The sequence below is a fragment of the Oryx dammah genome, unplaced genomic scaffold (genome assembly GCF_014754425.2).
Source record: "Oryx dammah isolate SB20612 unplaced genomic scaffold, SCBI_Odam_1.1 HiC_scaffold_5, whole genome shotgun sequence".
Classification (NCBI taxonomy): domain Eukaryota; kingdom Metazoa; phylum Chordata; class Mammalia; order Artiodactyla; family Bovidae; genus Oryx; species Oryx dammah.
The window spans coordinates 58,459,746-58,475,232 of record NW_024070189.1 but is presented as its reverse complement, the minus strand read 5'-3'; the positions used below and the strand labels follow the sequence as shown (position 1 = coordinate 58,475,232).

The 15,487-nt window shown below is 49.3% G+C and overlaps 1 protein-coding gene across 1 annotated transcript; it reads right to left on the bottom strand.

Annotated features, from left to right (window-relative positions):
- Positions 1-2,617: 2,617 nt before the first annotated feature.
- HBEGF (heparin binding EGF like growth factor) lies at positions 2,618-14,580 on the bottom strand. The gene is made up of 6 exons (XM_040239917.1): positions 14,225-14,580; positions 13,851-14,024; positions 10,842-11,019; positions 5,402-5,557; positions 4,487-4,577; positions 2,618-4,084 (listed from the first exon to the last, which is right to left on the bottom strand). Exons 1-5 carry the CDS (start codon positions 14,268-14,270, stop codon positions 4,505-4,507), a joined length of 627 nt encoding a protein of 208 aa, XP_040095851.1. The 5' UTR covers positions 14,271-14,580; the 3' UTR covers positions 2,618-4,084; positions 4,487-4,504.
- Between the last annotated feature and the right edge of the window lie 907 nt (positions 14,581-15,487).

Below are 15,487 nucleotides of genomic sequence, written 5' to 3'. Positions count from 1 at the left end.
GACCCCATGGATTGTGACCCACCAGGCTCCTCTGTCCTTGGGATTTTCCAGGCAAAAATACTGGAGTAGGTTGAGATTCATCCATATTGCTATTTAATATTTCATTGTATAGCGATACCACAATGTATTTATTCATCATCAAATACTGATGAGCAATGGGGTAGTTTCCAGTTTTAAGTTATTGTAAATAATGCTAAGATCATTCTTGCACATACCTTTGGATGAGCATACATACTCATTTGTCTCTTGTATATTCCTGGAAGTGCTTGGTTACAGGTGTGCATGTGTTCAGTTCTAGATATTCAGAGAGATATAAGATCTCTGTGTGGGCTCCTGGAGAAACTTCACAGTGTCACAACTCTCTAAGAGAAGAGGATGAGGAGGGGGCATCCATTAGCTCTTGTTCCATGGCCTCCCAATGGATCTCTGCCTCCAGTCTATCCAGGGCACCATGACCTGCCCCAAATTCCATTCACCCTGTCATCCCCATCCATCCTCCCCAACAAAGACCCTTCTTTAAACCCAACCACACTTCCAGGGCAGTACTACATCCCATATCTGTCCATTTGCTGGCCTTGGACTGGATTTTAGTCATCTCGTGTTCACCTATCCACATAACAAATACTGTGTGCCTACAACTCATGGAATCTGGTCCCATCACTTCATGGGAAATAGATGGGGAAACAATGGAAACAGTGTCAGACTTTATTTTTTTGGCCTCCAAAATCACTGCAGATGATGACTGCAGCCATGAAATTAAAAGACGCTTACTCCTTGGAAGAAAAGTTATGACCAACTTAGATAGCATATTAAAAAGCAGAGACATTACTTTGCCAACAAAGGTCTGTCTAGTCAAGGCTATGGGTTTTCCAGTGGTCATGTATGGATGTGAGAGTTGGACTGTGAAGAAAGCTGAGCGCTGAAGAATTGATGCTTTTGAACTGTGGTGCTGGAGAAGACTCCTGAGAGTCCCTTGGACTGCAAGGAGATCCAACTAGTCCATTGGAGATCAGTCCTGGGTGTTCTTTGGAAGGAATGATGCTAAAGCTGAAATTCCAGTACTTTGGCCACCTCATGCAAAGAGTTGACTCATTGGAAAAGACTCTGATGTTGGGAGGGATTGGGGGCAGGAGGAGAAGGGGATGACAGAGGACGAGATGGCTGGATGGCATCATTGACTCGATGGACGTGAGTCTGAGTGCACTCCGGGAGTTGGTGATGGACAGGGAGGCCTGGCGTGCTGTGATTCATGGGGTCGCAAAGAGTCAGACATGACTGAGCGACAGAACTGAACAATGCAATTACACTGTTTTACAATCTGGGATTGGAGCAATGTCCACACCCCAATCTACAGGGAGCTAGCATTCTAGTAGGAAGAGATAGAAAAAAACAAATAACAATATGTTAGTGGTGATGAGGGCAGTGGAGAAAAATAAGGCAGAATAACAAGGAGAGCGAGAGTGGGCTGGGAAGGAATGTGCTATTGTGTAACAGGGTGGTCGAGAAAGGCCTGCAAGGCAAACAAGATCTGGATTATGTTTTAAATGATCACTGAGTTTTACATTGGAAATGGGCTATATGGGAGTAAGGAGGAAGAAAGGAGCCATCACAAGAGTCTGGGTAAGAGAGAATTCCCTGGTGGTTCAATAGTTAGGACTCCACACTTTCACTGCTGAGGGCACAGGTTCAACTCCTGGTCAGGGAACTAAGATCCCCACAAGTGGTGAGACAAAATCAAAAGTTAAAAAAAAAGTCAAAAAAGTCTGGGTGAGAGATGATGGTGAAATTTGACTGAGGTGATGATGGTGGCAGTGATAAGAAATGGCTGCACTCAGCATATATCCAAAAGGTAGGTCTGACGAGATTGGCTGATGGATGATAGATGGAATGTAGAGCACGAGAGACGGAGAAGGCAATGGCACCCCACTCCAGTACTCTTGCCTGGAAAATCCCATGGACAGAGAAGCCTGTAGGCTGCAGTCCATGGGGTAACGAAGATCTGGACATGACTGAGTAACTTCACTTTCACTTTTCACTTTCATGCACTGGAGAAGGAAATGGCAACCCACTCCAGTGTTCTTGCCTGGAGAATCCCAGGGACGGCAGAGCCTGGTGGGCTGCCGTCTATGGGGTTGCACAGAGTCGGACACGACTGAAGTGACTTAGCAGCAGCAGAGCACGAGAGAGGAGTCAAACGTGCCTGTTTCCACCAGGAGCAAGGCCTGCTTGCACAGACGGCATAGCAGGTCAGGCCCTGAGGCCAAGGTCTGCTGACTGAACCGGTAGATGTCTTTCTTGGTTACAACCTTTCCTTTGTGAAAGTCTGTTCTCTCTTGCTTCAGATATGCTATCATGTAAGTATTAAGACAAATAAAAGTCAGATTACCAGTTGCAGCTCTGTCACTTACCAACTAGGTATCCTCAGGCAAGTTACATAGACTTTCCAAGCCTCAGTTTCTGATTTTGGAAAAATGGGACAACAGTAGCTCCTACACAGGATTGCTGGGGATACTGAGATAATATACATAAACACACCTGGTGCAGAGCCCACCAGAGTCAGGGCTTAGCAAATACCTACATTAAACCACTTCCCAGTTAAAACAAGCAGACAGAAGGCTACAGAGTAAGGGTTATCTTTATTTGAATTGCAAAGTATAAATATGAACCAAGTTTGGAAATACAATTTTAGAAATACAAGTTTGGAAATACAGGTTTGTAACAGTTCAGTAATGGCACCAGAAACTTCCAGAAGGGACCATGACAGCATACCTTTGTAGTTTGGGTGAGGTGGGTGGGATTACACAAAAGCCCTCCTCACCTCCATCCTTCTCTGTAGCAATTGGTAGGTTATCAATTACTAAGAACAGTCAGCTCCACTGTTTCCTGTTCCTGCTCAGCCTTTTTCTTTGCGAATACCTTCTCTAGGTTATGCCCTGCTGCATTGACCCCTGCATGGAGTAGCACCAGAACAACGGCAGGAGTAAGAGAAATGTCTTGACACAAGGGACAGTGAGTTCCCACTCTGTGGACCTGGGCCCACGGAGAGTGAGGGGCCAGGAAAGCTGGAGGCATGGAAGCCCAACCTCTTCTGGGATCGGGCAGGGAGAGGACACAGGATAACACTGATATCTGTTACATCTTGACATCAGCACCGCGGGCTTTCAAAACACAAACGGTAGACACAATCGCCTAGGCAAGACTGCAGTCCAACTCACAGAGTGGATCTGACAAAGTTAATTCCTACATCCTGACCAAACAGAACTCCCCCTGTGGCACTCTGATCGTGGAAGATCTTCAGAAATGTGGACAGACAATGGATGACTACAGATGGATCACAGAGCCATCTCATATTTGTGGCAGAAGAGTCTAATGTTGAGCCAGATGGTGGGGGATGTGGGGTGGAGGGCCAGGAAATTGCCAAAGTAACAGTCTAGGCACTTGAAAAATTGTTGTTAGATTGTTAAAAACTAAATAAATTAACATACATAGAATAAAATAAATATATAATTTAAGAGGCATTTTACAAACAAACAAACAAACAAAAATAGTTGTTATTTTTCCATCTGGGTAGAAGTCCCAAAATTCAGAGTTCTCAGGTCTATGGTATTTCACAGTTAACCTATCAAATCCAGCGCTGGAGGGTCCAAATGGCAGATCCCTTGGTGGCGACTTAAGTACATGGCTTCTCAATCTTTGTTACTTTCTTCCAGTCCCCAAATCTTTCTTCCTCTCCTTCTGTTTTTTCAGTCAAAGATCCTGGAGCATATGGAATTTAACTGGCATTTTTAATCCAGAAGAGAAGTGTTCGTCGAACAAACGTATGGGGGTAAGTAGGGCTTGGTGCAGGAGAATCAAGAGGACACGAAGGTCCCTCACTTTTGCTTTCTTCTGACCCAGATCCCACTGGACATATTCTGTTTGGCACTTGAAAGCTCTGGTATTTTGGCAAAGCAATTATGGGAGGCCCAATCTAGATGGCAACTGGGGATGAAGGAATCTTTATGGCTAGTTGTGAAGTCCTTCCCCTCTGTAGAATCTGTGATCAACTTGTATCTTCTCAGAGGTAGCAGTCCCCAGCTGATTCCTAAAGTACAAGAAGAAGGTATTTAAAGCTGGATCCAGCTTAAGAGGTCTTAAGAGTCTCCTAGGTCCAGCTTTAAGAAGTGGAAAATCTAAAAACAAACAACGACAAGAAGTGGAAAGATCTTCTGGGAAGGGCTGGGAAGGAGAGAAGAGGATGGGAGAAGCTGTCTTCTCAGGCATCTCTCTTGGGTATCTCTCTGGCAACTTTCACCCTAAGTAGAGATGCAGCACTGACAACCTTTTTGAAAACAATTCCGCAATGCGTCCCTCACTCCATGGTAGCCTGCCCCCTAACTCCTAGGTCAAGAGAAGAATGCCTAGAAAAGAATCCAGCATGCCTGGATCTCTTCCTAGATCCAGGAAAGGCGGTGATGGTACCATGGGGCAAAGGATGGATCATTACCTTGAGCGCAGGTTCCTCTCAGTGGGACGTAGTCATGCCCAACTTCACTTTCTCTTCATTTTCCACGTCATAACCTCCTCTCCTGTGGTACCTGAGGAAGGTAAGTTTTGTGAGCAAGTTCTGCCTGCTCTAACAGGGTGTGAGTCCCAGAGCTGGCCCTCCTAAAAGATTCTGGCCCAGTGGTTCTCTTCACACTTGGAAAAACCCAGAGGATGTGGTGGGTCAACAGACCTCTGCCCAAAGGTCCAAATGCCCATATCCAAAGGATGCCTGTCTCTTAATTGCAGGCCACAATTTGCCAAGAGCTTTCATCTCATTTATACAATCCTCATAACATCTTTATGAAGTAGGGGAACAGAGATTATAATCCCTGAAAGATTACAATTCTTATAAAGACAGGTAACTAGATCCAGGTCTCACAACAGATGAGCTGCACTGCTTATAAATGGGCACAGAGTGCTTAGTAGGTCCCTCCAATCTAGAACAGAAGCAGGATCAGAAGTGTGACCTGAGGTTCAGATGCCTCAGATTTAGAAAAATATACCAATAGCACCACTCATGCTCTGTTGACCAAATCACATCCTGATGCCAACAGAAAATAGAGTCAGGAAAAAGAACTGTATGAAGATGTGGCTTCATGGGAGAGCTGCAGAGCCTGCTAGCACAGGACCTCCTATGACCTGGCGATTTTGGCCCTGGGCTCTAGACATTGGACATATGTCATACCAAAGAAGCCAGGCTCTTGGAGAGCCCATACCCAGGAATGTCAGTCAGGCTCTTAGCCCAGGATTTGGCAGAGGGTAGGGGGAGTAGGGGGTGGGGTTGGAGGTTTGGAGGGCTCATGTGACCATCAGATAAAAGATCCTAAAGGAGGAGAAATAGAAGTGATTTGCAGAAACAGCCTATAACACTCACCAAAACATGAGAAGCCCCATGATGACCAGCAGACAGACGGATGACAACACCACAGCCACCACAACCAGGATGGTTGTGTGATCGTACGTATATAAGCGATTTTTCACTGGGAGGCTCAGCCCATGGCACCTCTCTCCATGATAACCTGGGTGGCAGCTGGTCCAAAACAGAACAAAGCAGAGATGAAGTTAGTGGTCTGGTTTCACTCCTGGTGATGGGCTACCTACATAAGCCAAACCCCATCCTCACAGCTTCAGCCTCTCTGTCTCTGTGATCCCCATTGCTCCTCTATTCTTCTCTAGTACAAGGCTCTTTGGAAGCCCCTCTAAAGGCTCTGTGGCCTTCCTCCTTCACTCCAAGCCCTCCCCTTCTTCATTCCCTTTGGTTTTCTGGCCCCAGATTCCTGCTCCAGGCAGGGAAAAAGAAAGGACTGCAGGTTTTGGCTAGATAGGTTCCACGTGTGGCTGATTAACTACACGTGTATAAAGATGTTGTTTCAGTCAGTTCAGAGGAGCTAGGCACAAGAGCTGGTAGGTTGAACTGAGGGGATTCAGTATCACTCCCTCTAGTGAGGCCCCTCATCACTCTGACCCAGAAATAAACCCAGCCTTCCCCATCGATGCTCCCAGCAGCCAGTCCCTCTCTGCCACTGCCCAGCCTATTAATAGGCCTTGTTCCTTTGCCAGGAGTCATTTTTCTCAAGTTTCCTTCATTTAACTCCCAGCTCCCCCTGGGTGCAAGGCCCAACTTGAAAGCTAAATTCTGGCCTTTGGCCTCTGAACATCCAGCTATCATCCCAAGACAAAGCAACAAAGGAAGAAAAACATCTTGCCCAGCTGTCCTGCCAGTGCATTTTAGACCATCAGAAACAACCCCCTCAGCTTTTTTCACTCAAGAAATAAATCCCTGGCGGTCCAGTGGCTAAGACTCTGTGCTTCCAAGGCAGGGGATGCGGATTTGATCCCTGGTCAGGGAACTAGAATCCTTGCCACAGGGCATGGCCAGAAAGAAAAAGAAAGAAATCACAGGCAACAGCCTCTTCTAACACAAAACTTTTCCTGGAAGCTCTTGTGAAGACTGAGAAATGCCCACAGTTGATCAGGCACATTCAAGTCCCTTTCTTTATCTGAGCAGCCCACGGATCCTTTGATGTAGGTGGGAGCCCATGTCACAGAAAGGCAGAGCAATTTTCCCCATGGTCACACAGCAGGGCAGAAACACATATGCAGATTGTCTGACGCTGAGCTCAGCGTGCTGCTCACTCGCACCCACGAATGCCTGGTCAGGGATGCAGTGGCACTGCCTGCCCATGGCCTCTAGGCCATTTGCTGCAAAAGGGAGCACCAAGAAGGTGGGGCCCTGTATTCTGAACTGGACGTCCTCTGGGGAGAAGGTGAGGCACCTGGTTCCTCAGAGCAAAGCATCTCTTTTTCCTGTGGAGAGGTAGCAGGCAGTTCCAAGGAACAGACCGATGCAGACCCAGGGGCTGGGCTGCCCCTGCCATCCTGCCCAGCACCTCTTCCTCTCCCAGCTCCTGCACGTTTCAGAGAACCATCTCATTGCAAGATAAAGGTAGGTCAGGCCCACAGCACAGCACACAGTTCCTTGCCCAGCCTCTCCACACAATTGTCCCATCGACCCAGGTGGGCAAGACAATGACCCCTATTCCTGCTGGGACATACAGGATGCTCTCAGGAGCACCCCTGGAACATCACCTGTGCACCACACTTGACAGTTTACAAGACACTACTCTTATCAACTAGCTTAACTAAGACAACACTCTGGTAGGCAGGGATAGCCTCTTTGACATATTGAAAGACTAAGATTAAGGTCAGAAGAGAGTAAACAATTTGCCAAATGTTTCAAAACTAGAGAGCAGAAGGGCCAAATTCCAAATTCGTAATTCTTTCCATTCTGAACAGTGTTACCCCCAAGGAAACACACATCTGATGGGCTTGATGGATTTTGGGTGTTGCCTGACTCTGATTTCTCAATTATTAGTATCTTGAATGATAAATAAATAATAATTAATAGCACACATTATAGGTTTACTATGAGCCAAGTACTGTGCTAATGGCTTTACAAGGATCATTTCTTCTTAAAAATATCCCTCTGAAGTAGGAGTTACTATCTCCATTTCAAAGATGAAGGGACTGAGGTTGGAATTCTGTTAGATAACCTGCCTAAGACTACACAGTGTGTGAGTGGTAGAGTCGAGTCAGGATTCAACCCAGCAATCTGGCTGACTTCAGAGACTGTGCTTTCCTGGGGGGAGGGGAGCTGAAGTTGAGTCTGCTTTTCACTTCAAGCCCATCATTCAAACCCCACAGGTACTTACTCAGATGATAGAAATAAAGCTTGGCCTCAGAGTCCCGCAATTCAGTTACATAATCCCTCCACCCCCTCTGCCACCCTGAGTCAAAAGGATAATAATGTAAACATCCTAATATTACCCACCTCCCCCTCCCTTTGTAGACAACTCCTGGCTCCCCTAGGGAAGGGGCATTCCAAGCATCCCAGGGTGGTGACAAGATCGTGTCTCTTGCCCAGAGCCGGCGACCCATCAAATCGGGACGTGTTCCTCCTACCCAGGTCTGTGGCCCATTTCAGAACGTGTATTATAACAGAACCCTCTAGAGTCCAGAGACATCTTCCAAGTTGGATTTCTCCATGCCTGTCCCAGGAGGTGGAGGGGCACCATTTGGCAGAGGGGATTCTGCATATATGAGCTCCAGACTGGCTCTGCTACTATTTCTAGCCAGGTGATCTGGAGCAAGGGAGGGTCACGTTTCCAAGCTTTGATTTTCTCATGTGAAAGACAGGAATAATAAGCGCCTACCTCACTAGAGCTTTGTGAAGATCAAATGAGATAATATGGATAAAAGCACTGAATAAAGGCCAAATCCCTCTTGTGTGGAAGTTAATCAGATTCCAGAGGATACTGCCCATATCCTTAGGAAAGGGGTACCAGAGTCAGAGTCAAGGGGAAGGGGGCTCGCTATTGCTCCTTGGCATCTGGGCAGTGAGGCCAAGTAGAGCCCTCTTTCAGCCCTGAGTCCTCCTCAGGCTAACTGCCCCTAGGCTTCCTCCAGCCACAGGAAATCTTGTAGTCAGTTTCTGGGTCAGCAGCTTGTCAGGAGCCCCAGGAAACTGCTCTTTGAGGGTAACTTTTGGCTGGTGACACAAAAGGGTTTTCCTGTGGATGATGGCTGTGGAGGGCTGGTTTAGGAAGCCGGCCAGCCTCAAGCTTACCACGGCAGCCCGGACACACCCTGGCTGGTGGTTGCTGCGTCTGGAGGCTAGAAGGAGCCACAAAGGACCCCAGATTTAGATGCCCAGATGTCACATTCTCCCAAACCAGGAGCTCTGTGTCTTCTTGCTGCCTGCTGCCCTGAGTACCAAGGGCTAGAGGCAGAAAAACAAGACACAGAATCCAGCCCCTTGAAAATCTGCCTTGGAAGCAGACATAAAGTCATCACATCAGACTTCAACATGCTCTTCAACTAGTAAAAGCCTTAAGAGACCTCTAGTATAATAGCTGCGCTCTATAAAACTGTGCTCCAACTCTGTAAGAACAGACGGGGAAGAAGGAAGCAAGCCAACACCTAGTGCAGCCTGGGGGCATGAAAAGCATGTTGGACTGGAAGTCAGGCACCTGAGTGCCTGTCCTATTTCCACCCACTTTATTTAGCGGCTGATCTCAAACCAAATCATTTCCTACTTCCGGGCTCCAGTTTCCTTATCTTTCAAGTAGAGACAGCAAGTCCTGCCTAACCAGCAGAGTGTTTTTGAGAATACAGGGCTATATTTTCCCATCCCCTAGAATAACTGGCACCAAGTGGGTGGTCAACATATACCTGTTGGGCTCAATTCATATTAAATGTAAACTGTTAAGCTCCAGGAAAAAGGAGAGAAGGCATCATCACAGTCTTTATCACCATCCCTAGGGGCACCTGGGTCCTGGACACCATTACCTAGGCTCTTTGGGGTTAGGTGGTGGGTTGAGCCCAGGTCTCCAGGAGAGCAGCCTTACAAGGGTTCTCAGCTGAGCAATGGAAGTCCATCCACCAGAGCCCTGGCCAGTTCAACCCAGACAGATTCCTGGCCTGAATCCATCTTGACAACCCTCAGAGTCACTGCCTCCACCCTGTGTTAATGAGGCCATTTTACAAATTTAAGAAAAACATTCCCTGCCCTGTCCCCAGACCTCTGGAAGAATGATATGGGGACTGTTTAGGTTACTCTTAAGCACCCTCATCCAATACCAAGTTCCTGATACAGATATTAAAGGAGAGGACCCACAAGTGACTGTGGACGTGGAGAGGGGTGATGGATCCTACTGCCAAATACAGGGCAACTCTGCTATATGAGATCAGATGGCAAAAGCAAGCTTTAAAAAAAAAAAAAAAAATCAAAGGATCTGTACCAATCACAGCAGCAGAAGTGCCAGGCAGCCAAGCCTTCCCGCCACGCTGGGAGGCAGTGTGCACACAGTAGTTTCCTGATCTGCCCAGAGTCTCCTAGGTCACAGAGGCTGCCTCCCCATAGCAACTCCAGCCCAACAGAAGAGAGGGCATGATTGCAGCCTGATGTGGGTGTGGGTCTCAGGCACAGTGGCGACATTATGCCTGCTGCAGAGCATGGCAGTGTCGTCATCCCTGAGGGACTGCCAAGGCAGCCGTTTGCTGGGCTCAGCCTAGCAGAGTAGCTGGGGAACCCATGGCCCCTCCACCCACACCCCTGCCCAGGGAAGGGGTGGTGCCGTCTGACCGGGGGGTGATGCCTACTGAGACGGGTTCTATTTTCCGTTAATCCTGCACAAAGGAAGTGTTCTCCCACCCCCATGGCCAAAGGTCAATACCCACCACGTCCCCCACATCCTGGCCCTTGCTGGGGTGAGGAAGAAGGGTTTCTCCCTGCTCCCACAGTGATTGCTTTCTGTACAATCCTGCCATGCCTTACAATTAACCCACATCTGCTCACTCACATGCACATTTGTCTGAGCACACCTGCACAGCACATGTCCAAAGGCACCTTGTACCCGCCTGCAGGACTTAGGAAAGGAGGCCACAGGAGCTGCACTCCACCCAGGAGCCCCACTCTGCCGTGTTTCCTACTCGCTTCTCCCATGAGGAGTAGAGCATGAGGCAGAGATGAAGAACCTGCCTTCAGGTGTCAACTCTCCTAGTCACATGCTCATTTCTGAGCAAGCAGGAAATGCCCCCAAAGATGAAAGAGCGTCACAAACCCACGCCACAGGAAATTGCATCCTATGTTGGAGGGAGCCCCTTCCGCTGACTAAAAATATTTCCCCTCCTCCCAACTTCCTCCCAGAGGGTGAGAAGAAACTGAGTGGATTTATGAATTCAAGGAACAGTGATAACAGAACAGCCACTAGGCTGACAGAGTGAGCTAACAGCCCCAGGGAAGGGACACTTACATGCAGGTTGGAACCCGGAGCTCCTTCACGTATTTGCATTCTCCGTGGATGCAGAAGTCCTTGTATCTCCGAAGACATGGGTTTCTCTTCTTCCCTAACCCCTTGCCTTTCTTCTTTCTTTTCCCACGCTCCTCCTTACTTGGTGTGGCCAGAGCTTGTGGCTTGGAGGAAAAAGCAGCTGCAATTGAAAAGTACCCTGTTAAGTCTTTGACTCCCTCAAGGGAGAAAAAAATCAGAACAGCAGTGTTTGGAAGGACACTTTGATTTTACCTAAAGTCAGTCTGGGCAGACCACCCAAAAGTGGTAGAGGAAGTAGAAGCTGGTGGCGGGGTCCCAACAAAGACATTTCACAACCTCATTTTAAGAACCTCATTCTAAGAATGCTAGCTTCAGTTGAGTAATTGCAGCTGATTGGGCAATTCCACCGACCTCACTCCTACCCCTGTCTGTCCTCAGCTCCTACTCCCCCATACCCACTTGGTTCTATTTTGGCCTTAAATCAGCCTCATTTCCTGATGTTGCACTCAGTGACCCACTTGCAGGAAGACAGTGTCAGAGATAAAAACTGCTTCTGGAGAAGGCACTTGGATGGTATTTTAGAGGAAGGAGGTTTCTAAAATAATAATAATGCCCAGGCAGTACCCTCTGGGGTACCCTTTAGCACCAGGGTACCATAAGCCCAGACCAGAACCCGGCTCAGGGACAGCAAGCAGGCCATCCCTGGTCAGACACTTGCTGCTTAACTTAAAAAATTTTTTTTAATTTTAATTTTTAAAAATATTTTTATTGATATATAATTGATTTATAATATTGTGCTAATTTCAAAGAGCCTTTTTTTTTAACATCAAGCAAAATATTTACCCTGCTCGGTGCTCTTTGCAGTTCACTACCTCTCGAAGGCCCATTTACATTTATCCCCAGATGTCCTGTTTATTGCTTTCTAGGATGGGGTGCCCAAGAGGCAGAAAGATGGAGAGCAAAGAACTATCAAAAGAAACTAGAACAATGATGGCTCTCTCCATTCTTTCCATGCTTCAAAGGGGAAAAACAATCTCACACAGACATCCAGCTGGGACTGACCTTGGGCTATGCCCATCAGCCCAGGGGTCTGACGCCAGTCTTCCCTCCCCTGTCCCAGCAGAAGAAAAGGTACCTGCTGTCTATGGCTACAGGCACATGTCTGGCAGAGGGATGAGCATCATACATTATTAGACTGAAGGCTTAGGATTCTGGAAGTAGAATTTACTTCAAAATATATGGCTTTCCATTTTCAGATGAAAAACCTGAGGTACCAAAAGGTAGTGACTTGACCAAGATCATGCAGGTTTGGGATCTGAAATGTGATCTCTGGACTCTATATCCAGTGCTCTTCCCCAACACACTAAGCTGCCTCGTACACCCCAGCAGTGTCCTCCTCCAGACAAGCCCAGAGCACCTGGGATGCTGAGCCAGGAACCAGACAATGAATGGGCTCTGAAGTCAGCAGAATGGTGCTCGAATTACAGCCATGTGATCCTGGGCAAGTCCCTTAATCTCTCTGAACCTTGGGGTTCTTGGTAAAAAGTGAACAGGCTTTCCTATTTCAGAGGGTTGCAGCAGGATTAATTAATTCACAATAACATGTTATGTGACTAGAAGACAAGAGACACTTAGTAAATGGTAACAGTTACTTATTTCAGGTGACAGGATCCCTAGACTTGAAAAATAGTCTTTGCCCAGCAAACCTGAGAAAAGAGAAGAGACAGGTGCCAGTAGTCCCATAGTCCCCTGTTCCTACAGTGCAGACCCAGGCCCCTTCAGAACTCAGAAGAGGCACATGCTCCGAGGAAATTAGTGACCACAGTTGTGGTGAAACTGAGGCAGGAAGAAGAAGCCAATCAGAAAAGGGAGGGAGAGAATGACAGGGTGACAGCCAGGCTCCTGGGAGAGGGAGCAGTGAGTCAGGTCTGCGAGGTATGAGGAGCAGCTGTGTGGGTGGAGAGTGAGTCACAGCCCAGCTCTGCCCTGCCTAGGAGAGGGCCAGGAGAATCCAGGTTGTTCAGGCCAGGGGTGACCCCCGCCCCCTGGAGGGCTACTGTGAGAGGATGGAAGGTGAGAGCCCAGCCTCAGCTTTGGCGTGGACAGCACCTAAGGGAATCCCTGGGTAAGGAAAAAGAAGAGTGGCAGAGAAGCAGGCGGAGTTAGAACAGGTGGGTATCTTTCCAACCAAATATAGTCATTCCGGGGCTCCAGGGCTCAGTCCCAGCTCCACCCTCAAGAATCTCTGCAGGTGACTGGGGGTAGGGAAGCAGGCGATACTGGAGCCTCTGGACTCTGCCCTGTGCTTGTATGTACTTGGCCACAGCACCTTTGCTGTTTGAAGGATCCCACCTGGCCCTTCCTCCTCTGGAGCCCTTCTCAGGGTCTCCAAGTGGTCAGGAAGTATCCAGGCTTGTGAAGGACTTGTGGACACCCAGCATGTCAAAACAGCTCTCTAGGGTCCCAGTGCTCGCCATCCACAGCCTCCCCAAGAGTGCTGGCCTCACCTGGCAGGACCAAGTGTTCCTCATTCCCCACTGTTTCCCCAACCTGGAGACAGGTGGATGGAGACTAATCCTGCACACTGGTATGTGCCTAGCATCTCCACATCTGTGATTTTATACATAATAGTCAATTAATGTGGAAATTAGATCTTGTGCACATTTTTACATAGAAACTCTAGGGAAAGCATCTCAACCAGTCCTTGTTCCTGTCACCCAGCTTACCTCAGAGAAGAACACACAAAACCCAAGCACCTTGCCTGTTTATGCAGAAGGGCAGCAATGTGGCATGTGAGACCCGAGGGCAAGAAAGACAACAGGACCTACGTTCTAGGATCCCCCAGGGAGCTTGTCAGGCCAAGAGGCTTTTCCTTGAAGTCCTTTCTTGAAAAGCCCCAAACCACAGGTGTGCCCAATCGGCATAAATACCAGATTGTATGATAGTTCAACTGACCACCAGGGTCCGAGGATGGGCAGCCCCCACACCCACCTCTGAAAAGGTCCAGGTTTGCCTCTTCCAAGTCCAGGACCTCCCGGCCTTGGCCACCTCCCGCGGGCAGCAGCTGGTCCGTAGATTGAGTAGGGGAGTCCAGATTGCTGGTTCCAGCAGCCAGGCCTCTCCGAAGCCGCTCCAGGCTCTCGCCAGTCACCAACGCCGAAAGCACTGCGGGAAAGGGGCGAGGCCGCCTCAGAACCCCCAGCCCAGACCCCCGTCGCCATGCACCGCGGCCGGCTCCCGCCAGCCAGGGAGCACGGGCCCCACCAAGTGGCTCACGCCGGGGACGCTGCAGCGATCTTCCACCGTGCCCCCAGCAGAGAGTCCCCATCCCCCCAGACCCCCGGGAGCGGCGGCAGCCCGCTTACCTGCAGCAAGAAAGAGCTTCAGCACCACCGACGGCAGCAGCTTCATGGTCCTGGACTCGGCGGAGGAGGCGAGGCAGCAATCACTTTGGGGGGCGGCGGCCACCGGACGCTGGCACTGGAGCCGGGCGGGAGAAGCTCTGGAGATCCCGGCGGGCACGGTCGGCTGCCGGCCTCTGGGTGCAATCCTGCCTGGGATTTGCGCGGAGCTCGCGGGCGCTGGGCGTCTCTCTATTCACTCCGTCTGTCCGACCGCCCCAGCCCTAGTGCCTCAAGCAAGAGAGCCAGCTGCTTGCCGCGCGCAGCTCCCTGGGTCGACTGAGCGCTTCTCGGCGTGCAGCCTGGAATAAGGCTCCGGGAGGCGCCGAGGCTCCGCCCCGCACCCCGCGGCCCCTTCCCCCCTCCCTCTCTGGGATGCCGGCCGGGCTCCAGGCGCCTACCGCTCAGCCCCCGACCCCGCGGGCGCGGCGGGGAAAGGGGGCGGGAGAAAGGGGCGGCGCTCACATATTTTGGGACTAGGCCAGTGTAGCCGCGGCCTGACTGTGGGTAGGGCTGCTGACCGGCAGGTGGCGGGGACCAGTTCCTACCTTTCCCCAAATGCTGGTCCGCCGCTGCAGCCTTGTGACCGCTGAGCTGCGCTTCGCCCTTGGACACTCCTCGTTCTTTCTTCTCTTCCAGGCCTGGTCCCTCTGGTTATCCGTGCTCTAAACCAGAGATCTCCGCCCATGTCTTCTTCTGAGTTTCAGAAACCTGCTTCTTTGCCTACCCACAAATCAAAGAGTAAATAATAATTAATTCATATATCATTTAAAAATTAAACACATGAATGCCAGCAAGTGTCGTAAGCCTAAGGTTACCAGAGCTGCAGCTGCAGGCATCTGGTATCAACCCAGCAAAAGCAAAGAAAGTTAGTATTCTTCCATCCACCGGAGTGGCTTCTTTCCATCTTTGTCCCAGATGACATAGTCTCCTTTAGGATTTTTGAACTCTGGATTATAATTCCCAGGCTTCTGGGATTGAAGAAACACAGGCTGTGAAACAAACCTCATACTTTTTTTTGTCTTTGAATGCCATCTTCTTCAACAGAAAAGCTGAGCCCCCTCCCACAGGACCCAGCTGGCTGGCCTAGGTTGCCACCTTCAACAGGTGCCAGGAGATTGATGTGTTTCTCTTCCAATCTATGTATTTTTACAGAAGTCCTCTGGAGTCAATGTCCTGACCCAAAGAAATAACTCTCTCAGTAGGCATTTCAGCTCCGAGGGACAT

Excerpts from the sequence above, each read along its gene's own strand:
- HBEGF (XM_040239917.1), bottom strand. The coding sequence starts at position 14,270 with ATGAAGCTGCTGCCGTCGGTGGTGCTGAAGCTCTTTCTTGCTGCAG. Across the intron at positions 5,558-10,841 it reads CTCCGGGTTCCAACCTGCAT|CTGCCACCCAGGTTATCATG; the intron begins GTAAGTGTCCCT and ends GTTTTGGACCAG. Across the intron at positions 4,578-5,401 it reads ATGGGGCTTCTCATGTTTTG|GTACCACAGGAGAGGAGGTT; the intron begins GTGAGTGTTATA and ends TACCTTCCTCAG.